Source organism: Panulirus ornatus, chromosome 21 (assembly GCF_036320965.1).
Source record: "Panulirus ornatus isolate Po-2019 chromosome 21, ASM3632096v1, whole genome shotgun sequence".
Lineage (NCBI taxonomy): Eukaryota > Metazoa > Arthropoda > Malacostraca > Decapoda > Palinuridae > Panulirus > Panulirus ornatus.
The window spans coordinates 567,005-592,314 of NC_092244.1; the positions used below are offsets into that span (position 1 = coordinate 567,005).

At 39.7% G+C, this 25,310-nt stretch overlaps 1 protein-coding gene across 4 annotated transcripts in view; it reads left to right on the forward strand.

Moving 5' to 3' along the window:
- Positions 1-25,310, forward strand: part of LOC139756238 (uncharacterized) — a 114,313-nt gene that overhangs the window by 84,928 nt on the left and 4,075 nt on the right. For 3 of the 4 annotated variants that reach the window (XM_071675414.1, XM_071675411.1, XM_071675413.1), the window contains 3 exons: positions 6,416-6,645; positions 11,939-12,047; positions 12,135-14,574. In XM_071675414.1, coding sequence (XP_071531515.1) covers positions 6,416-6,645; positions 11,939-12,047; positions 12,135-12,255 — 460 coding nt within the window. In that variant the 3' untranslated portion in view covers positions 12,256-14,574. Of the gene's footprint in view, positions 1-6,415; positions 6,646-11,938; positions 12,048-12,134; positions 14,575-25,310 lie in introns of those variants that run through there. The other variant, XM_071675412.1, reaches the window with a different exon arrangement.

The following is a 25,310-nucleotide window of genomic DNA, read 5'->3' on the forward strand; positions in this document are numbered from 1 at the left end:
CACTTATGAGATTTTGTATGCTTGTATACATATACTCTAAGGATTTTCAGTTTCTTTATTAGTCCTCAGCTGATTTTTAGTTATTGAGTGTTCCCTCATGTTTTTTTTTTTTTTATTTCTCATGTGCAGTTGCTTCATTTTTGTTTTCAAAAGATTTTTTTTCACCCCATTCATGCTGTGTTATTTTGATATTGTTCTGTTCCTATTTCTGGTAGAGCTTTTCTTATTTGGTCCCTTGATAAAAAAAAGAATCCATTGATCAGGTGGGTTTCTGTGGTAGCAATGCTCTAAGTAATAATTGCTATAGTTCTCATTCCATCTTTTTCTCATTTTGATTTTTCATGTGCATTTCATAATCTTGCCGATATTGATTAATTCCATTATACCTTATTTTTTCTAAATGGTGGTGTGTAATTTTTTTTTATGCTTGATCGCTGTTTCCCATATAAGTGAGGTAGCATCAGGAACAGACAGAGAAGGCCAAATCCGCCATTTCTTGCTGTCATGTGTAATGCACCAAAACCACAGCTTTCTATCCACAACCAGGCCTTGCAAGCCTTTCCATGATTTGCCCCGGATGCTTCACATTTTTATTTTTTTTTTATTATACTTTGTTACTGTCTCCTGCTTTAGCGAGGTAGCCCAAGGAAAGAGACGAAAGAATGGCCCAACCCACCCACATACACATGTATATACATACATGTCCACACACGCACATATACATACCTATACATTTTAACTTATACATATATATGCATACACAGACATATACATATATACACATGCACCTAATTCATCCTTGCTGCCTTTATTCATACCCGTCGATACCCCGCCACACATGAAATAGCATCCCCCCTCCCCCCGCGAGGTAGTGCTAGGAAAGGACAAAAGGTCACATTTGTTCATACTCAGTCTCTAGCTGTCATATATAATGCACCATAACCACAGCTCCCTTTCCACATCCAGGCCCCACAAAACTTTCCATGGTTTACCCCAGACACTTCATATGCCCTGGTTCAATTCATTGACAGCACGTCGACCCAGTATACCACATCGTTCCATTTCACTCTGTTCCTTGCACCCCTTTCACCCTCCTGTATGTTCAGGCCCCGATCGCTCAAAATGTTTTTCACTTCATCTTTCCACCTCCAATTTGGTCTCCCACTTCTCATTCCCTCCACCTCTGACACATATATCCTCTTTGTCAATCTTTCCTCTCGCATTCTCTCCATGTGACCAAACCATTTCAATACACCCTCTTCTGCTCTCTCTCAACCACACTCTTTTTATTATCACACATCTCTCTTACCCTTTTATTATTTACTCAATCAAACCACCTGACACCACATATTGTCCTCAAGCATCATCTCATTTCCAACACATCCACCCTCCTCCACACAACCCTATCTATAGCCCATGCCTCTCAACCATATAACATTGTTGGAACCACTATTCCTTCAAACATACCCATTTTTGTTCTCCAGGATAACGTTCTTGCTTTCCACACATTCTTCAATGCTCCCAGAACCTTCGCCCCCTCCCTACCCTGTGACTCACTTCCGCTTCCATGGTTCCATCCACTCCCAGCTATCTAAAACACTTCACTTCCTCCACATGCCTTGGCTAATTCCATTGACAGTGCGTTGACCCCACTGTACCACATCAATCCAGTTCACTCTATCCCGTGCACACCTTTCATGCCTTTTTTGGCCATCTTGATTGTCATTTTGTGTGATATCAGTAGAAATTTGGTATTTCTCCATATATTTTCTAGAGTATCATTAAATTTTAGGGAGAATAAAAAGATGTTCTGGAAGGAGGTAAATAAAGTGCGTAAGACAAGGGAGCAAATGGGAACTTCAGTGAAGGGCGCAAATGGGGAGGTGATAACAAGTAGTGGTGATGTGAGAAGGAGATGGAGTGAGTATTTTGAAGGTTTGTTGAATGTGTTTGATGATAGAGTGGCAGATATAGGGTGTTTTGGTTGAGGTGGTGTGCAAAGTGAGAGGGTTAGGGAAAATGATTTGGTAAACAGAGAAGAGGTAGTAAAAGCTTTGCGGAAGATGAAAGCCGGCAAGGCAGCAGGTTTGGATGGTATTGCAGTGGAATTTATTAAAAAAGGGGGTGACTGTATTGTTGACTGGTTGGTAAGGTTATTTAATGTATGTATGACTCATGGTGAGGTGCCTGAGGATTGGCGGAATGCGTGCATAGTGCCATTGTACAAAGGCAAAGGGGATAAGAGTGAGTGCTCAAATTACAGAGATATAAGTTTGTTGAGTATTCCTGGTAAATTATATGGGAGGATATTGATTGAGAGGGTGAAGGCATGTACAGAGCATCAGATTGGGGAAGAGCAGTGTGGTTTCAGAAGTGGTAGAGGATGTGTGGATCAGGTGTTTGCTTTGAAGAATGTATGTGAGAAATACTTAGAAAAGCAAATGGATTTGTATGTAGCATTTATGGATCTGGAGAAGGCATATGATAGAGTTGATAGAGATGCTCTGTGGAAGGTATTGAGAATATATGGTGTGGGAGGCAAGTTGTTAGAAGCAGTGAAAAGTTTTTATCGAGGATGTAAGGCATGTGTACGTGTAGGAAGAGAGGAAAGTGATTGGTTCCCAGTGGATGTAGGTTCGCGGCAGGGGTGTGTGATGTCTCCATGGTTGTTTAATTTGTTTATGGATGGGGTGGTTAGGGAGGTGAATGCAAGAGTTTTGGAAAGAGGGGCAAGTATGAAGTCTGTTGGGCATGAGAGAGCTTGGGAAGTGAGGCAGTTGTTGTTCGCTGATGATACAGCGCTGGTGGCTGATTCATGTGAGAAACTGCAGAAGCTGGTGACTGAGTTTGGTAAAGTGTGTGAAAGAAGAAAGTTAAGAGTAAATGTGAATAAGAGCAAGGTTATTAGGTACAGTAGGGTTGAGGGTCAAGTAAATTGGGAGGTGAGTTTGAATGGAGAAAAACTGGAGGAAGTGAAGTGTTTTAGATATCTGGGAGTGGATCTGGCAGCGGATGGAACCATGGAAGCGGAAGTGGATCATAGGGTAGGGGAGGGGGCGAAAATTCTGGGGGCCTTGAAGAATGTGTGGAAGTCGAGAACATTATCTCGGAAAGCAAAAATGGGTATGTTTGAAGGAATAGTGGTTCCAACAATGTTGTATGGTTGCGAGGCGTGGGCTATGGATAGAGTTGTGCGCAGGAGGATGGATGTGCTGGAAATGAGATGTTTGAGGACAATGTGTGGTGTGAGGTGGTTTGATTGAGTAAGTAACGTAAGGGTAAGAGAGATGTGTGGAAATAAAAAGAGCGTGGTTGAGAGAGCAGAAGAGGGTGTTTTGAAATAGTTCGGGCACATGGAGAGAATGAGTGAGGAAAGATTGACCAAGAGGATATATGTGTCGGAGGTGGAGGGAACGAGGAGAAGAGGGAGACCAAATTGGAGGTGGAAAGATGGAGTGAAAAAGATTTTGTGTGATCGGGGCCTGAACATGCAGGAGGGTGAAAGGAGGGCAAGGAATAGAGTGAATTGGAGCGATGTGGTATACCGGGGTTGACGTGCTGTTAGTGGATTGAATCAAGGCATGTGAAGCATCTGGGGTAAACCATGGAAAGCTGTGTAGGTATGTATATTTGCGTGTGTGGACGTATGTATATACATGTGTATGGGGGTGGGTTTGGGCCATTTCTTTCGTCTGTTTCCTTGCGCTACCTCGCAAACGCGGGAGACAGCGACAAAGCAAAAAAAAAAAAAAAAAAAAATTTCTAGATTATGCTTGTTTCAGAATTTCCTTTTTTGGTTTCCGTTATATAGTTTCCATCTCTCTTCAAATCTGTCTGTATGTCTTTCTTCACATCTATGTTAATTGTTATTTCCTTCCCTTCTAGTTTTTGATTGTTTCCAATAATGGCTCTTTAACCTTCATCGTATTCCATTAGTATTGGATGCTTATATCTATATTAAGTAAGCAGTAGTTGGAAGGCAGCCAGTGACCAGGGAGGTGTATTACCAGTACTACCCGCCTGGGTACCAGGAGGGTTAGTGACATCTGTATGGTGAGCCAGCACCTTAGTGCTTGTCAAGTTACACTCCTGTGACCCAGATGGCTGTCTTTCTTTTTGCCTCACCCCACACATGGACCACTGGGATTCCGTTCACAACCATTCAGTGTCTCCTGGTCACACGTAATGCTTGACTTAATTCACACAGCTCATTCTTCGCAAATGGAGATTTTTCTGTTGTGAGCGCTATTTGCTAGCCCTGCCTTTTGGGAGCAACAGATGGAACTAGTAAGTAGGAACATTTAGGTAGGAGAGTTAGGTAGGAACATTTTGGTGGGAGCATTAGGTAGAAACATTAGGTAGAAGTAGTGGGTGGGAACATAAGGCAGGAGTATTAGGTAGAAGTAGTCACCAGCAACATTAGGTAGGAGCCTCTACAATACTTCACTAGACTTGCCCTCTGCCAGTGGCCTGTTAAGGATGAGGCACTAAAGGCTAAGAAACAGCACTGGAGTTCACTAGTTATGGAGATTCAGTTGCCATGGCCACCCCCTAAAGGGAGGTGTGGAAAGGGACAGGCATCAGAGATACAGATAGATTTATATTTTATTTATTACACTTTGTAGCTGTCTCCCACGTCATTTAGGTAGCCCAAGGAAACAGACAAAAGAATGGCCCAACCCACCCACATACACATGTATATACATAGACGTCCACACACACACATATATATATATACCTATACATTTCAACGTATGCATACATGTACATAGACAGACTTAAACATGTACATAATTCATACTTGCTGCCTTTATTCATTTCCGTCGCCACCCCACCACACATGAAATGACTCCCCTCTTCCCCCTGCACTCACGCAAGGTAGCGCTAAGAAAAGACAACAAAGGCCACATTCGTTCACACTCAGTCTCTATCAGTCATGTATAATGCAATGAAACCACAGCTCCCTTTCCACATCCAGGCCTCACAAAACTTTCTTTGGTTTACCCCAGAGTCAAATATCACTTTACTGTATCATATGCCATCAAAAGTTAAAAAAAAAGTGCTTTCATACACATTTTGGGGTGATTGCACTCACATTCCTCAAGAGATTTATTTATGCCAGCCTCTCTGATAGTATTTGCATGTTTTATTGCCTTTCAATTCATCAGTGCCTCTATTTGCTTCACTTTCTTTTGTCTCCTGTCATCACTTACTTTATTTTTCACACTTAATCAATTTAATCTGTATTGCTGTTTTATCATTAGTATTTTCTTCATAAATCCCTTTTATGTATTCAGTATCATTCTCACTGTATTCTTTATCACCTTTTTGATATGTATCAATTTTGTCATATCCATTTTACTAGCCATGACTGTAATTTTTTTTTTCCTCTCGGAAAGTATTACAGTGCCACAAATATTTGCTGCCTTCTGTATAAGTCTCTTTCAGTGGACAGATATCTTTTCCTTGTCAACAGTTTACACATTTAGTTTCAAATAGAATATCTGAAAATAGGTAAGATGACATACCCTGATAAGTTTTATCCAAGGACAGTGAAAGGGGCCAAAAATGAGCAAGTTAAGCCCTTGACTGTCTTTCTCATTAAGTCACTGCCTACAGTAAAATTCCAGATGATTGAAAGTTTGCCTATATAACACCTATATTTAAAGAAAGAAAATTAGTCACTGCTCATATATCATCATCCAATTAGCTTAACATCTGTAGCTGGAAAATTTTTAGAAACAATCATTTGAGACAGAATTGTAAACCATTTAGAGGACACTCAAGAAATGATTCTCAGCAGGGCTTTGATGAAATGCTTATGTCTGATAAATCTGCTTGATTACTTTTTTGATGTACTAATCATAGTAGTTGATGAAAGTAAAGCAGTTGATATCATCTATCTAGATTTTCAAAAAGCATTTGATAAAGTTGGAAAATGCATATAATAGATTTCCTTATCAAAAATGACTAGCAAATATAGAGTCACATGGTATTGATGGCGTTGTACGTTGGTGGAAAAGAAATTAGTTTACTACCCATAAACAAAGAGCTGTGATTAATGGTCAGGTCTGAGAATAGTTCGACATAACAAGTGGTTTGCTTCAAGGATCAGTCTTGGGACCAGTTCTCTTTCCACTGTATACAACTTATATTTCTTGCATATGCAGGGAAGACAATTTTCAATTTTTTGTGTGAACGATATACAAAGTTTGTCTGTCTTTTCTATATTATATTAGGCTGGCTAGTATAAATGCTAGAGAATTATGGAGATAGAATGTAGGAATGGGAAAAGGTGGAGATTGAGAGTTGAAGAAAAGTGTAAAGTGGGTTAGTATGGAAGGATATAGATTGATGGAGAGGGAGAGATGAAGAAGGACCCAGAGAATCCACTAATGTTACTCTGGTGTTGCAGGACATGCTTCCGGGCATCAGTGGTCAGGGGGTTGGCTGCAGCATCAGTAGGCCAACCACCCGTCACCACTCCAGACCGGGATGCCCCTATCACCAGGCCATCAGATGAAAGGGGGCCAGATGCAGGTTTAGGATACCCAGCAGCCAGTATCACCCCAGGCTGGGATGCTTGCCTTGCCAGGGATTCCCGGTCAGAGTTCAATGCTGCCATGTTCTCCCCTGCTTCCATGGGTGAGTCTCTGTAGCCAAATCTATCTGTTGTTGCCTCTGACAGTATTGATGACACACCACTGTCACCGGTCCATCTGTCATTTGGCCAGTTTATCACAGCTAACAGTCTGTATATCATTGGCCACAGCTTATCATGGCCAGCCTTCATGAGTCCAGGTGTTGTCTGGCCAACTCTACCATTCTCTGTATCATTGATCTCAGTATATCATGGCCAACACTCACCAGTCCATTATCATGTGGCCACAGTTTGTCATGGCCAGTAATAACTGCTCCCTATATTATATGGCCACAGTTTCTCTTAGCAGTACTCCTCATTCCATGTATCATCTGGTCACAGTATATCATGATCATCCCTTACCATTCGATATATCCTATGAACACAGTTTATCATAGCAAACGCTCATGACTTCATGTAATATCTGTGGCATAGTGTATCAAAGCCACCACTCACTAGTCCATGTATCATCTGGTCACCATTGATTATGGCCAATATTCATCAGTTAATGTATCATTGGCTTGTTCATCATAGCCAACACTCTATCTTGTATACTTTGTGGTCACTGTTTATCATAGTAAACATATTTAGCCCATGTAGCCAAAATGTATCATAGTAAACAATCACCAGCCTTTGTATTATCAGACCACAACTTATGGTTAACAATCTCCAGTCTGTGTATCATCAGACCACAATTTATTATGATTAACAATTCTCTTGTCTTCCATGTCTTCCCTACATGTTTGTAACCCAGTTTGTCTTACCTTCTGCTACATGTTTGCCTTACCTACTGCTACATGTTTGTCTTACCTACTGCTACATGTTTGTCTTACCTACTGCTACATGTTTGTCTTACCCACTGCTACATGTTTGTCTTACCCACTGCTACATGTTTGTCTTACCTACTGCTACATGTTTGTCTTACCTACTGCTACATGTTTGTCTTACCTACTGCTACATGTTTTTCTTACCCACTGCTATATGTTTGTCTTACCTACCACTACATGCTTGTCTTACCTACTGCTACATGTTTGTCTTACCCACTGCGACATGTTTGTCTTACCCACTGCGACATGTTTGTCTTACCTACTGCTACATGTTTGTCTTACCTACTGCTACATGTTTGTCTTACCCACTGCGACATGTTTGTCTTACCTTCTGCTACATGATTGTCTTACCTACTGCTACATGTTTGTCTTACCCACTGCGACATGTTTGTCTTACCCACTGCGACATGTTTGTCTTACCTACCACTACATGTTTGTCTTACCTACTGCTACATGTTTGTCTTACCTACTGCTACATGTTTGTCTTACCTACTGCTACATGTTTGTCTTACCTACTGCTACATGTTTGTCTTACCCACTGCTACATGTTTGTCTTACCTACCACTACATGTTTGTCTTACCTACTGCTACATGTTTGTCGTAACTACCACATGTTTGTCTTACCTACTGCTCCATGTTTGTCTTACTTACCACTACATGTTTGTCTTACCTACTGCTACATGTTTGTCTTACCTACTGCTACATGTTTGTCTTACCCACTGCTACATGTTTGTCTTACCTACCACTACATGTTTGTCTTACCTACTGCTACATGTTTGTCGTAACCTACTACTCACATGTTTGTCTTACTACCTACTGCTACATGTTTGTCTTACCTACTGCTACATGTTTGTCTTACCTACTGCTACATGTTTGCCTTACCTTCTGCTACATGTTTGCCTTACCTACTGCTACATGTTTGTCTTACCTACTGCTACATGTTTGTCTTACCTACTGCTACATGTTTGTCTTACCTACTGCTACATGTTTGTCTTACCTACTGCTACATGTTTGTCTTACCTACTGCTACATGTTTGTCTTACCTACTGCTACATGTTTGTCTTACCTACTGCTACATGTTTGTCTTACCTACTGCTACATGTTTGTCTTACCTACTGCTACATGTTTGTCTTACCTACTGCTACATGTTTGTCTTACCTACTGCTACATGTTTGTCTTACCTACTGCTACATGTTTGTCTTACCTACTGCTACATGTTTGTCTTACCCACTGCTACATGTTTGTCTTACCTACCACTACATGTTTGTCTTACCTACTGCTACATGTTTGTCTTACCTACTGCTACATGTTTGTCTTACCTACTGCTACATGTTTGTCTTACCTACTGCTACATGTTTGTCTTACCTACTGCTACATGTTTGTCTTACCTACTGCTACATGTTTGTCTTACCTACTGCTACATGTTTGTCTTACCTACTGCTACATGTTTGTCTTACCTACTGCTACATGTTTGTCTTACCTACTGCTACATGTTTGTCTTACCTACTGCTACATGTTTGTCTTACCTACTGCTACATGTTTGTCTTACCTACTGCTACATGTTTGTCTTACCTACTGCTACATGTTTGTCTTACCTACTGCTACATGTTTGTCTTACCTACTGCTACATGTTTGTCTTACCTACTGCTACATGTTTGTCTTACCCACTGCTACATGTTTGTCTTACCTACTGCTACATGTTTGTCTTACATACTGCTACATGTTTGTCTTACCCACTGCTACATGTTTGTCTTACCTACTGCTACATGTTTGTCTTACCTACTGCTACATGTTTGTCTTACCTACTGCTACATGTTTGTCTTACCCACTGCTACATGTTTGTCTTACCTACACTACATGTTTGTCTTACCTACTGCTACATGTTTGTCTTACCCTACTGCTACATGTTTGTCTTACCTACTGCTACATGTTTGTCTTACCTACTGCTACATGTTTGTCTTACCTACTGCTACATGTTTGTCTTACCTACTGCTACATGTTTGTCTTACCTACTGCTACATGTTTGTCTTACCTACTGCTACATGTTTGTCTTACCTACTGCTACATGTTTGTCTTACCTACTGCTACATGTTTGTCTTACCTACTGCTACATGTTTGTCTTACCTACTGCTACATGTTTGTCTTACCTACTGCTACATGTTTGTCTTACCTACTGCTACATGTTTGTCTTACCTACTGCTACATGTTTGTCTTACCTACTGCTACATGTTTGTCTTACCTACTGCTACATGTTTGTCTTACCTACTGCTACATGTTTGTCTTACCCACTGCTACATGTTTGTCTTACCTACTGCTACATGTTTGTCTTACCCTACTGCTACATGTTTGTCTTACCTACTGCTACATGTTTGTCTTACCTACTGCTACATGTTTGTCTTACCTACTGCTACATGTTTGTCTTACCTACTGCTACATGTTTGTCTTACCTACTGCTACATGTTTGTCTTACCCACTGCTACATGTTTGTCTTACCTACTGCTACATGTTTGTCTTACCTACTGCTACATGTTTGTCTTACTACCACTACATGTTTGTCTTACCTACTGCTACATGTTTGTCTTACCTACTACTACATGTTTGTCTTACCTACTGCTACATGTTTGTCTTACCACTACATGTTTGTCTTACCTACTACTACATGTTTGTCTTTACCTACAGCTACATGTTTGTCTTACCTACTGCTACATGTTTGTCTTACCTACTGCTACATGTTTGTCTTACCTACTGCTACATGTTTGTCTTACCTACTGCTACATGTTTGTCTTACCTACTGCTACATGATTGTCTTACCTACTGCTACATGATTGTCTTACCTACTGCTGCATGATTGTCTTACCTACTGCTACATGATTGTCTTACCTACTGCTACATGATTGTCTTACCTACTGCTGCATGATTGTCTTACCTACTGCTGCATGATTGTCTTACCTACTGCTGCATGATTGTCTTACCTACTGCTGCATGATTGTCTTACCTACTGCTGCATGATTGTCTTACCTACTGCTGCATGATTGTCTTACCTACTGCTACATGATTGTCTTACCTACTGCTGCATGATTGTCTTACCTACTGCTGCATGATTGTCTTACCTACTGCTGCATGATTGTCTTACCTACTGCTGCATGATTGTCTTACCTACTGCTGCATGATTGTCTTACCTACTGCTGCATGATTGTCTTACCTACTGCTACATGATTGTCTTACCTACTGCTGCATGATTGTCTTACCTACTGCTACATGATTGTCTTACCTACTGCTGCATGATTGTCTTACCTACTGCTGCATGATTGTCTTACCTACTGCTACATGATTGTCTTACCTACTGCTACATGATTGTCTTACCTACTGCTGCATGATTGTCTTACCTACTGCTGCATGATTGTCTTACCTACTGCTACATGATTGTCTTACCTACTGCTACATGATTGTCTTACCTACTGCTACATGATTGTCTTACCTACTGCTGCATGATTGTCTTACCTACTGCTACATGTTTGTCTTACCTACTGCTACATGATTGTCTTACCTACTGCTACATGATTGTCTTACCTACTGCTGCATGATTGTCTTACCTACTGCTACATGATTGTCTTACCTACTGCTGCATGATTGTCTTACCTACTGCTGCATGATTGTCTTACCTACTGCTGCATGATTGTCTTACCTACTGCTACATGATTGTCTTACCTACTGCTGCATGATTGTCTTACCTACTGCTGCATGATTGTCTTACCTACTGCTACATGATTGTCTTACCTACTGCTACATGATTGTCTTACCTACTGCTGCATGATTGTCTTACCTACTGCTGCATGATTGTCTTACCTACTGCTACATGATTGTCTTACCTACTGCTGCATGATTGTCTTACCTACTGCTGCATGATTGTCTTACCTACTGCTACATGATTGTCTTACCTACTGCTGCATGATTGTCTTACCTACTGCTACATGATTGTCTTACCTACTGCTACATGATTGTCTTACCTACTGCTGCATGATTGTCTTACCTACTGCTACATGATTGTCTTACCTACTGCTACATGATTGTCTTACCTACTGCTACATGATTGTCTTACCTACTGCTGCATGATTGTCTTACCTACTGCTACATGATTGTCTTACCTACTGCTGCATGATTGTCTTACCTACTGCTGCATGATTGTCTTACCTACTGCTACATGATTGTCTTACCTACTGCTGCATGATTGTCTTACCTACTGCTACATGATTGTCTTACCTACTGCTACATGATTGTCTTACCTACTGCTGCATGATTGTCTTACCTACTGCTACATGATTGTCTTACCTACTGCTACATGATTGTCTTACCTACTGCTACATGTTTGTCTTACCTACTGCTACATGATTGTCTTACCTACTGCTACATGTTTGTCTTACCTACTGCTACATGATTGTCTTACCTACTGCTACATGATTGTCTTCCTCAGGATTCTTACCATTGGTCAGACACTCAAGTGAGGCCATAGTTCCTGCAGGTGGTGGTAACCTGTTCACCAGCCCTAACTACTACTGCACACAGAGTCTAGACAGACGCAGGTATGTACATACGTACTATATCCTATCCTCATTATATGTAATTGATATCATAATGAGTATGATCAGTAGTACCATCATTACCTGCAGGTACCAGCGCCCAGTACCAGAGATGATGGGCTTGGCTATGCTATCATCAGGGAGGGAGAGTCAAAGTTCTTTTGGGGCAGCTAGTGATGATCTGGGCAAGTATAGAGACGTGGCCCTCTGATCTTGACACATCTCCTCCTGCCCAGGAACATTCTCCTATATCTCAGGCATATTCATTATATAAAACATTTATAGAACTTTATGTCCAGTATTAAGGTCTGAGGCTTCCTGTGTGTATATATATTGTACTGAGGCTCCCTGTCTGTAGATATAGTTCTGAGGCTCCCTGTCTGTATATAAAGTACTGAGGCTCCCTGTCTGTATATATAGTACTGAGGCTCCCTGTCTGTATATATAGTACTGAGGCTCCCTGTCTGTATATATAGTACTGAGGCTCCCTGTCTGTATATATAGTACTGAGTTTCCCTCTCTGTTTATATAGTACTGAGGCTCCCTGTGTGTATATATAGTACTGAGGCTCCCTGTGTGTATATATAGTACTGAGGTTCCCTGTCTGTATATATAGTACTGAGGCTCCCTGTCTGTATATATAGTACTGAGGCTCCCTGTCTGTATATATAGTACTGAGGCTCCCTGTCTGTATATATAGTACTGAGTTTCCCTCTCTGTTTATATAGTACTGAGGCTCCCTGTGTGTATATATAGTACTGAGGCTCCCTGTGTGTATAAATAGTACTGAGGCTCCCTGTGTGTATATATAGTACTGAGGCTTCCTGTATATATAGTACTGAGGCTCCCTGTCTGTATATATAGTACTGAGGTTCCCTGTCTATATATAGTACTGAGGCTCCCTGTCTGTATATATAGTACTGAGGCTCCCTGTCTGTATATATAGTACTGAGGCTCCCTCTGTGTATATATAGTTCTGAGGCTCCCTGTCTGTATATATAGTACTGAGTTTCCCTCTCTGTTTATATAGTACTGAGGCTCCCTGTGTGTATATATAGTACTGAGGCTCCCTGTGTGTATATTTAGTACTGAGGCTCCCTGTGTGTATATATAGTACTGAGGCTTCCTGTATATATAGTACTGAGGCTCCCTGTCTGTATATATAGTACTGAGGTTCCCTGTCTATATATAGTACTGAGGCTCCCTGTCTGTATATATAGTACTGAGGCTCCCTGTCTGTATATATAGTACTGAAGCTTCCTGTGTGTATATGTAGGACTGAGGCTCCCTGTCTGTAAATATATAGTACTGAGGCTCCCTGTCTGTATATATAGTACTGAGGCTCCCTGTCTGTATATATAGTATTGAGGCTCCCTGTCTATATATGGTACTGAGGCTCACTGTGTGCATATATAGTACTGAGGCTCCCTGTGTGTATATGAAATACTGAGGCTCACTGTGTGTGTATATATAGTACTGAGGCTCCCTGTTTGTATATATAGTACTGAGGCTCCCTGTCTATGTATATAGTACTGAGGCTCCGTGTGTATATATATATATATATATATATATATATATATATATATATATATATATATATATATGAAAAAAAGGGCAAATGAGAGTTGGGGTGAGAGAGTATCATTAAATTTTAGGGAGAATAAAAAGATGTTCTGGAAGGAGGTAAATAAAGTGCGTAAGACAAGGGAGCAAATGGGAACTTCAGTGAAGGGCGCAAATGGGGAGGTGATAACAAGTAGTGGTGATGTGAGAAGGAGATGGAGTGAGTATTTTGAAGGTTTGTTGAATGTGTTTGATGATAGAGTGGCAGATATAGGGTGTTTTGGTCGAGGTGGTGTGCAAAGTGAGAGGGTTAGGGAAAATGATTTGGTAAACAGAGAAGAGGTAGTGAAAGCTTTGCAGAAGATGAAAGCCGGCAAGGCAGCAGGTTTGGATGGTATTGCAGTGGAATTTATTAAAAAAGGGGGTGACTGTATTGTTGACTGGTTGGTAAGGTTATTTAATGTATGTATGACTCATGGTGAGGTGCCTGAGGATTGGCGGAATGCGTGCATAGTGCCATTGTACAAAGGCAAAGGGGATAAGAGTGAGTGCTCAAATTACAGAGGTATAAGTTTGTTGAGTATTCCTAGTAAATTATATGGGAGGGTATTGATTGAGAGGGTGAAGGCATGTACAGAGCATCAGATTGGGGAAGAGCATTGTGGTTTCAGAAGTGGTAGAGGATGTGTGGATCAGGTGTTTGCTTTGAAGAATGTATGTGAGAAATACTTAGAAAAGCAAATGGATTTGTACGTAGCATTTATGGATCTGGAGAAGGCATATGATAGAGTTGATAGAGATGCTCTGTGGAAGGTATTAAGAATGTATGGTGTGGGAGGAAAGTTGTTAGAAGCAGTGAAAAGTTTTTATCGAGGATGTAAGGCATGTGTACGTGTAGGAAGAGAGGAAAGTGATTGGTTCTCAGTGAATGTAGGTTTGCGGCAGGGGTGTGTGATGTCTCCATGGTTGTTTAATTTGTTTATGGATGGGGTTGTTAGGGAGGTAAATGCAAGAGTTTTGGAAAGAGGGGCAAGTATGAAGTCTGTTGGGGATGAGAGAGCTTGGGAAGTGAGTCAGTTGTTGTTCGCTGATGATACAGCGCTGGTGGCTGATTCATGTGAGAAACTGCAGAAGCTGGTGACTGAGTTTGGTAAAGTGTGTGGAAGAAGAAAGTTAAGAGTAAATGTGAATAAGAGCAAGGTTATTAGGTACAGTAGGGTTGAGGGTCAAGTAAATTGGGAGGTGAGTTTGAATGGAGAAAAACTGGAGGAAGTGAAGTGTTTTAGATATCTGGGAATGGATCTGGCAGCGGATGGAACCATGGAAGCGGAAGTGGATCATAGGGTGGGGGAGGGGGCGAAAATTCTGGGGGCCTTGAAGAATGTGTGGAAGTCGAGAACATTATCTCGGAAAGCAAAAATGGGTATGTTTGAAGGAATAGTGGTTCCAACAATGTTGTATGGTTGCGAGGCATGGGCTATGGATAGAGTTGTGCGCAGGAGGATGGATGTGCTGGAAATGAGATGTTTGAGGACAATGTGTGGTGTGAGGTGGTTTGATCGAGTGAGTAACGTAAGGGTAAGAGAGATGTGTGGAAATAAAAAGAGCGTGGTTGAGAGAGCAGAAGAGGGTGTTTTGAAGTGGTTTGGGCACATGGAGAGAATGAGTGAAGAAAGATTGACCAAGAGGATATATGTGTCGGAGGTGGAGGAACGAGGAGAAGAGGGAGACCAAATTGGAGGTGGAAAGATGGAGTGAAAAAGATTTTGCGTGATCGGGGCCTGAACATATAGGAGGGTGAAAGGAGGGCAAGGAATAGAGTGAATTGGAGCGATGTGGTATACCGGGGTTGACGTGCTGTCAGTGGATTGAATCAAGGCATGTGAAGCGTCTGGGGTAAACCATGGAAAGCTGTGTAGGTATGTATATTTGTGTGTGTGGACGTATGTATATACATGTGTATGGGGGGGGTTGGGCCATTTCTTTCGTCTGTTTCCTTGCGCTACCTCGCAAACGCGGGAGACAGCGACAAAGTATAATAAATAAATATAAATATATATATATATATATATATATATATATATATATATATATATATATATATATATATATATATATATATATATATATACAAGGGGGGGGGTTTCTGGCCCCCCGCTCCCGTCCCCTTTAGTCGCCTTCTACGACACGTGAGGAATGCGTGAGAAGTATTCTTTCTCCCCTATCCCCTATCCCCTATTCTGTTTCTAAAAGGGGAAACAGAAGAAGGAGTCACGCAGGGAGTGCTCATCCTCCTTGAAGGCTCAGATTGGGGTGTCTAAATGTGTGTGGATGTAACCAAGATGAGAAAAAAGGAGAGATAGGTAGTATGTTTGAGGAAAGGAACCTGGATGTTTTGGCTCTGAGTGAAACGAAGCTCAAGGGTAAAGGGGAAGAGTGGTTTGGGAATGTCTTGGGAGTAAAGTCAGGGGTTAGTGAGAGGACAAGAGCAAGGGAAGGAGTAGCACTACTCCTGAAACAGGAGTTGTGGGAGTATGTGATAGAGTGTAAGAAAGTAAATTCTAGATTGATATGGGTAAAACTGAAAGTGGATGGAGAGAGATGGGTGATTATTGGTGCATATGCACCTGGGCATGAGAAGAAAAATCATGAGAGGCAAGTGTTTTGGGAGCAGCTGAATGAGTGTGTTAGTGGTTTTGATGCACAAGACCGAGTTATAGTGATGGGTGATTTGAATGCAACGGTGAGTAATGTGGCAGTTGAGGGAATAATTGATATACATGGGGTGTTCAGTGTTGTAAATGGAAATGGTGAAGAGCTTGTAGATTTATGTGCTGAAAAAGGACTGGTGATTGGGAATACCTGGTTTAAAAAGCGAGATATACATAAGTACGCGTATGTAAGTATGAGAGATGGCCAGAGAGCGTTATTGGATTACGTGTTAATTGATAGGCGCACGAAAGAGAGACTTTTGGATGTTAATGTGCTGAGAGGTGCAACTGGAGGGATGTCTGATCATTATCTTGTGGAGGCAAAGGTGAAGATTTGTAGGGGTTTTCAGAAAAGAAGAGAGAATGTTAGAGTGAAGAGAGTGGTGAGAGTAAGTGAGAGTAAGTGGTAGTACTGATAGTATTGACAGTAATAGTACTTACAGTATTGACAGTAGTAGTACTGACAGTATAAACAGTGGTAGTACTGACAGTATTGACAGTGGTAGTACTGACTATTGACAGTGGTAGTACTGATAGTATTGACAGTGGTAGTACTTACAGTATTGACAGTAGTATTACTGACAGTATAAAAAGTGGTAGTACTAACAGTATTGACAGTGGTAGTACTGACAGTATTGACAGTGGTAGTACTGATAGTATTGACAGTGGTAGTACTGACAGTATTGACAGTAGTAGCACTGACAGTATAAACAGTGGTAGTACTGACAGTATTGACAGTGGTAGTGCTGACTATTGACAGTGGTAGTACTGACAGTATTGACAGTGGTAGTACTGACACTATTGACAGTGGTAGTACTGGCTATTGACAGTTGTAGTACTGACAGCATTGACTGTAGTAGTACTGACTTGACAGTGGTAGTACTGACAGTATTAACAGTGGTAGTACTGACAGTATTGACAGTGGTAGTACTGACAGTATTAACGGTGGTAGTACTGACAGTATTGACAGTGGTAGTACTGACAGTAATGACAGTGGTAGTGCTGACAGTAATGACAGTGGTAGTACTGACAGTATTAACAGTGGAAGTACTGACAGTATTGACAGTGGTAGTACTGACAATATTAACAGTGGTAGTACTGACAGTATTGACTGGTAGTACTGACAGTAATGACAGTGGTAGTACTGACAGTAATGACTGGTAGTACTGACAGTAATGACAGTGGTAGTACTGACATTAATGATTGGTAGTACTGACAGTATTAACAGTGGTAGTACTGACAGTATTAACGGTGGTATTAGTGACAGTATTGACAGTGGTAGTACTGACAGTATTAACAGTGGTATTACTGACAGTATTAACAGTGGTAGTACTGACAGTATTAACAGTGGTAGTACTGACAGTATTAACGGTGATATTACTGACAGTATTGACAGTGGTAGTACTGACAGTAATGACAGTGGTAGCACTGACAGTGTTAACATGGTTGTACTGAGTATTAGCAGTGGTATTACTGACAGTATTGACAGTGGTATTACTGACAGTATTGACAGTGGTAGTACTGACAGTATTGACAGTGGTAGTACTTATAGTATTGACAGCGGTAGTACTGACAGTATTGACAGTGGTAGTACTGATAGTAATGACAGTAGTAGTACTGACAGTATTGACAGTGGTAGTACTGACAGTATTGACAGTGGTAGTACTGATAGTAATGACTGTAGTAGTACTGACAGTATTGACAGTGGTAAAACTGACAGTATTGACAGTGGTAATACTGATAGTAATGACAGTAGTAGTACTGACTATTGACAGTGGTAGTACTGACAGTATTGACAGTGGTAATACTGACAGTATTGACAGTGGTAGTACTGATAGTAATGACAGTATTAGTACTGACAGTATTGACAGTGGTAGTACTGACAGTATTGACAGTGGTAACACTGACAGTATTGACAGTGGTAATACTGACAGTATTGACAGTGGTAGTACTTATAGTATTGACAGTGGTAGTACTGACAGTATTGACAGTGGTAGTACTGACAGTATTGACAGTGGTAGTACTGACAGTATTGACAGTGGTAGTACTGACAGTATTGACAGTGGCAGTACTGACAGTATTAACAGTGGTAGTACTGACAGTATTGACAGTGGTAGTACTGATAGTAATGACAGTAGTAGTACTGACAGTATTGACAGTGGTAGTACTTATAGTATTGACAGTGGTAGTACTGACAGTATTAACAGTGGTAGTACTGACAGTATTGACAGTGGTAGTACTGACAGTATTAACAGTGTTAGTACTGACAGTATTGACAGCGGTAGTACTTATAGTATTGACAGTGGTAGTACTGACAGCATTGACAGTGGTAGTACTGACAGTATTGACAGTGGTAGTACTTATAGTATTGACAGTGGTAGTACTTATAGTATTGACAGTGATAGTACTGACAGTATTGACAGTGGTAGTACTGACAGTATTGACAGTGGTAGTACGTATAGTATTGACAGTGGTAGTACTGACAGTATTAACAGTGGTAGTACTGACAGTATTGACAGTGGTAGTACTTATAGTATTGACAGTGGTAGTACTGATAGTATTGACAGTGGTAGTACTGACAGTATTGACAGTGGTAGTACTGACAGTAATGACAGTGGTAATACTGACAGTATTGACAGTGGTAGTACTTATAGTATTGACAGTGGTAGAACTGACAGTATTAACAGTGGTAGTACTGACAGTATTGACAGTGGTAGTACTGACAGTATTAACAGTGGTAGTACTGACAGTATTGACAGTGGTAGTACTTATAGTATTGACAGTGGTAGTACTGACAGTATTAACAGTGGTAATACTGACAGTATTGACAGTGGTAGTACTTATAGTATTGACAGTGGTAGTACTGACAGTATTAACAGTGGTAATACTGACAGTATTGACAGTGGTAGTACTTATAGTATTGACAGTGGTAGTACTGACAGTATTAACAGTGGTAGTACTGACAGTATTGACAGTGGTAGTACTTATAGTATTGACAGTGGTAGTACTGACAGTATTAACAGTGGTAATACTGACAGTATTGACAGTGGTAGTACTTATAGTATTGACAGTGGTAGTACCGACAGTATTGACAGTGGTAGTACTGACAGTATTGACAGTGGTAGTACTGACAGTATTAACAGTGGTAGTACTGACAGTATTGACAGTGGTAGTACTTATAGTATTGACAGTGGTAGTACTGACAGTATTGACAGTGGTAGTACTGACAGTATTGACAGTGGTGGTACTTATAGTATTGACAGTGGTAGTACTGACAGTATTGACACTGGTAGTACTGACAGTATTATTAGTGGCAGTACAAACAGTAGTAGTACCAACTGAACAATAATTAACTTGTAAAGTAGTACCAAATGTACAATGATTAATTTGTTAAGTAGTACCAATTGTACAATAATTAACTTAAGTAGTACCAACTGTACAATAATTATCATGTTAAGTAGTACCAACTATACAATAATCAACTTAAGTAGTACAATTATTAATTATTATCATGTTAAGTAGTACCAACTACACAAAAATCAACTTGTTAAGTATTACAATTATTAGCTTGTTAAGTAGTGCCACTGTACAGTAATTAATTTGTTAAGTAGTACCAACTGTACAATAATTAATTTGTTAAGTAGTACCTATTGTAAAATAATTGATTGATAAATAGTACCAACTGTACAATAATTAATTTGTTTAGTAGTACCAACTGTACAGTAATTGTCATGTACAATTACAGTTGATACTATTTATTTATTTAAATAAATAAATAAATAGTACCAACTGTACAATAATTAATTTGTTAAGTAGTACCAACTGGAAAATAATTGATTGATAAATAGTACCAACTGTACAATAATTAACCTGTACAATAATTGTCATGTTAAGTAGTACCAACTGTACAATAATTAACTTGTCAATTTGAACCAACTGTACAATTATTAACTTAAGTAGTACCAACTGTCAGTAATTAACTTCTTAAGTAGTACAACTGTACAATGATTATCTTGTTGAATAGTACCAACTGTACAATAATTAACTTAAGTAGTATCAACTGTCAATAATTAGCTTGTTAAGTAGTACCAGCTGTACAATAATTAACTTAAGTAGTACCAACTGTACAATAATTAACATGTTTAGTAGTACCAAGTGTACAATGATTATCATGTTAAGTAGTACCAACTGTACAATAATTAACTTGTTAAGTTGTACCAACTGTCAAAATTAACTTAAGTAGTACCAACTGTACAATAAATAACTTATGTTGTACCAACTATACAATGATTAACTTGTTAAGTAGTGCCACTGTACAATAATTAACTTGTTATGTAGTACCATTGTACAATATTCAACTTGTTAAGTAGTACCAACTGTACAATGATTAATTTGTTAAGTAGCAACTGTACAATGATTAACATGTTAAGTTGTACTAACTGTACAATGATTAACTAAAGTTGTACCAACTGTACAATAATCAACGTGCTAAGTAATACCAGCTGTACAATAAATAGCGTATTAAGTATTGCCACTGTACAATGATTAACGTGTTAAGTAGTGCTACTGTACAATGATTAACATGTTAAGTAGTAGCAGCTGTACAATAATTAACTTGTTAGTAGTACCAACTGTACAATAATTAATATGTAGTGCTACTGTACAATGATTAACTTGTTAAGTAGGACCAACTGTACAATAATCAACTTTGTAACTAGTACCAACTGTACAGTGATTAACTTAAGTAGTGCCACTGTACAATAATCAACTTGTTAAGTAGTACCAACTGTACAATGATTAACTTGTTAGTAGTACCAACTGTACAATAATTAAATTATGTAGTGCTACTGTACAAAATTAACTTGTTAAGGAGTCCCACTTTACAATAATTAACTTGTTAAGTAGTACCAACTGTACAATAATTAAATTATGTAGTGCCACTGTACAAAATTAACTTGTTAAGTAGTGCCACTTTACAATAATTAACTTGTTAAGTAGTACCAACAGTACAATAATCAACTTGTTAAGTAGTACCAACTGTACAATGATTAACTTGTTAAGAAGTACCAACTATACAATGATTAACTTGTTAGTAGTACCAACTGTACAATGATTAACTTGTTAGTAGTACCAACTGTACAATAATTAAATTATGTAGTGCCACTGTACAAAATTAACTTGTTAAGGAGTGCCACTTTACAATAATTAACTTGTTAAGTAGTACCAACAGTACAATAATCAACTTGTTAAGTAGTACCAACTGTACAATAATTAACTTGTTAAGTAGTACCAACTATACAATGATTAACTTGTTAAGAAGTGCCACTGTACAATGATTAACTTGTTAAGTAGTAGCAACTGTACAGTAATTAACTTGTTAGATAGTAGCAACTGTACTGTAATTAACTCATTAAGTAGTAGTAACTGTATAATAATTAACTTGTTAAGTAGTACCATCCATACAATAATGAACTCAAGTAGTATCAACTGTACAATAATCAACTTAAGTAGTACCAACTGTACAGTAATTAACTTGTTAAGTAGTACCAACTGTATAATAATTAACTTGTTAAGTTTTACCAACTGTACAATAATTAACTTGTTAAGTTGTACCAACTGTACAATAATTAACTTGTTAAGTAGTACCAATTGTACAGTAATAGTTAACTGAAGCTGTACCAACTGTACATTAATTAACTTGTTAAGTTGTACCAACTGTACAATAATTACTTGTTAGGTAGTACCAACTGTACAATGGTTAACTTGAGTTTTACTAACTGTACAGTGATTTACTTGTAAGTTGTACCAAGTTTACAATAATTACCTTGTTAAGTAGTACCAACTGTACAATAATTTACTTAAGTCATCATAAAAGGTGGTGATAATGTCAACACACTGTTGCTTGTAGATGTATTTTATGTGGAAATATACTTTCATGGAAGATTGTTAAATGTGATATATGATTCATGTCACATATTTCTTCATATAAACTTAAATTAATTATATCATAGCTATTGTATTTTTTTTGCTCAGGGTCTCCAGTAGCAGGGTTATAACAACTCTTGGAGTTATAAATGAAAATCATGATAACAACCTCCCTCACCATTGCCTCCTCCACCTCCACTCCACTATACTTTAATATATATGTATATATATATATTGGGGTGTCTAAAAATGTGTGGATGTAACCAAGATGAGAAAAAAGGAGAGATAGGTAGTATGTTTGAGGAAAGGAACCTGGATGTTTTGGCTCTGAGTGAAACAAAGCTCAAGGGTAAAGGGAAAGAGTGGTTTGGGAATGTCTTGGGAGTAAAGTCAGGGGTTAGTGAGAGGACAAGAGCAAGGGAAGGAGTAGCACTGCTCCTGAAACAGGAGTGGTGGGAGCATGTGATAGAGTGTAAGAAAGTAAACTCTAGATTGAAATGGGTAAAACTGAAAGTGGATGGAGGGAGATGGGTGATTATTGGTGTATATGCACCTGGGCATGAGAAGAAAGATCATGAGAGGCAAGTGTTTTGGGAGCAGCTGAGTGAGTGTGATAGTAGTTTTGATGCACGAGACTGGGTTATAGTGATTGGTGTTTTGAGTACAAAGGTGAGTAATGTGGCAATTGAGGGAATAATTGGTGTACATGGGGTGTTCAGTGTTGTAAATGGAAATGGTGAAGAGCTTGTAGACTTGTGCACTGAAAAAGAACTGATGATTGGGAATACCTGGTTTAAAAAGAGAGATATACATAAGTATATGTATGTAAGAATGGAAAAATATGAGAACTAAGGACATAAGGGGAGTGGGGGAGGAATGGAGTGTATTTAGGGAAGCAGTGATGGCTTGCGCAAAGGATGCTTGTGGCATGAGAAGCGTGGGAGGTGGGCAGAGTAGAAAGGGTAGTGAGTGGTGGGATGAAGAAGTAAGATTATTAGTGAAAGAGAAGAGAGAGGCATTTGGACTATTTTTGCAAGGAAATAATGCAAATGAGTGGGAGATGTATAACAGAAAGAGGCAGGTCAAGAGAAAGGTGCCAGAGGTGAAAAAGAGGGCAAATGAGAGTTGGGGTGAGAGAGTATCATTAAATTTTAGGGAGAATAAAAAGATGTTTTGGAAGGAGGTAAACAAAGTGCGTAAGATAAGGAAGCAAATGGGAACTTCAGTGAAGGGGATTAATGGGGAGATGATAAGTAATGGTGATGTGAGGAGATGGATTGAGATGGATTGAGTATTTTGAAGGTTTGTTGAATGTGTTTGATGATAGATTGGCAGATATACGGTGTTTTGGTCGAGGTGGTGTGCAAAGTGAGAGGGTTAGGGAAAATGTTTTGGTAAACAGAGAAGAGGTAATAAAAGCTTTGGGGAAGATGAAAGCTGGCAAGGCAGTGGGTTTGGATGGTATTGCAGTAGAATTTATTAAAAAGGGGGTGACTGTATTGTTGACTGGTTGGTAAGGTTATTTAATGTATGTATGACTCATGGTGAGGTGCCTGAGGATTGGCGGAATGTGTGCATAGTGCCATTGTACAAAGGCAAAGGGGATAAGAGTGAGTGCTCAAATTACAGAGGTATAAGTTTGTTGAGTATTCCTGGTAAATTATATGGGAGGGTATTGATTGAGAGGGTGAAGGCATGTACAGAGCATCAGATTGGGGAAGAGCAGTGTGGTTTCAGAAGTGGTAGAGGATGTGTGGATCAGGTGTTTGCTTTGAAGAATGTATGTGAGAAATACTTAGAAAAGCAAATGGATTTGTATTTGGCATTTATGGATCTGGAGAAGGCATATGATAGAGTTGATAGAGATGCTGTATGGAAGGTATTAAGAATGTATGGAGTGGGAGGCAAGTTGTTGGAAGCAGTGAAAAGTTTTTATCGAGGATGTAAGGCATGTGTACATGTAGGAAGAGAGGAAAGTGATTGGTTCTCAGTGAATGTAGGTTTGCGGCAGGGGTGTGTGATGTCTCCATGGTTGTTTAATTTGTTTATGGATGGGGTTGTTAGGGAGGTGAATGCAAGAGTTTTGGAAAGAGGGGCAAGTATGTAGTCTGTTGTGGATGAGAGAGCTTGGGAAGTAAGTCAGTTGTTGTTCGCTGATGATACAGCGCTGGTGGCTGGTTCATGTGAGAAACTGCAGAAGCTGGTTACTGAATTTGATAAAGTGTGTGAAAGAAGAAAGTTAAGAGTAAATGTGAATAAGAGCAAGGTTATTAGGTACTGTAGGGTTGAGGGTCAAGTTAATTGGGAGGTAAGTTTGAATGGAGAAAAACTGGAGGAAGTAAAGTGTTTTAGATATCTGGGAGTGGATCTGGCAGCGGATGGAACCATGGAAGCGTAATAGGGTGGGGGAGGGGGCGAAAGTTCTGGGAGCCTTGAAGAATGTGTGGAAGTCGAGAACATTATCTCGGAGAGCAAAAATGGGTATGTTTGAAGGAATAGTGGTTCCAACAATGTTGTATGCCTGCGAGATGTGGGCTATGGATAGAGTTGTGCGTAGGAGGGTGGATGCGCTGGAAATGAGATGTTTAAGGACAATATGTGGTGTGAGGTGGTTTGATCGAGTAAGTAATGTAAGGGTAAGAGAGATGTGTGGAACTAAATAGAGTGTGGTTGAGAGAGCAGAAGAGGGTGTTTTGAAATGGTTTGATCACATGGAAAGAATGAGTGAGGAAAGATTGACCAAGAGGATATATGTGTCAGAGGTGGAGGGAACAAGGACAAGTGGGAGACCAAATTGGAGGTGGAAAGATGGAGTGAAAAAGATTTTGAGTGATTGGGGCCTGAAAATGCAGGAGGGTGAAAGGCGTGCAAGGAATAGAGTGAATTGGAACGATATGGTTTCCTCGGGTCGACGTGCCGTCAATGGATTGAACCAGGGCATGTGAAGCGTCTGGGGTAAACCATGGAAAGTTGTGTGGGGCCTGGATGTGGAAAGGGAGCTGTGGTTTTGGTGCATTATTACATGATAGCTAGAGACTGAGTGTGAACGAATGTGGCCTTTGTTGTC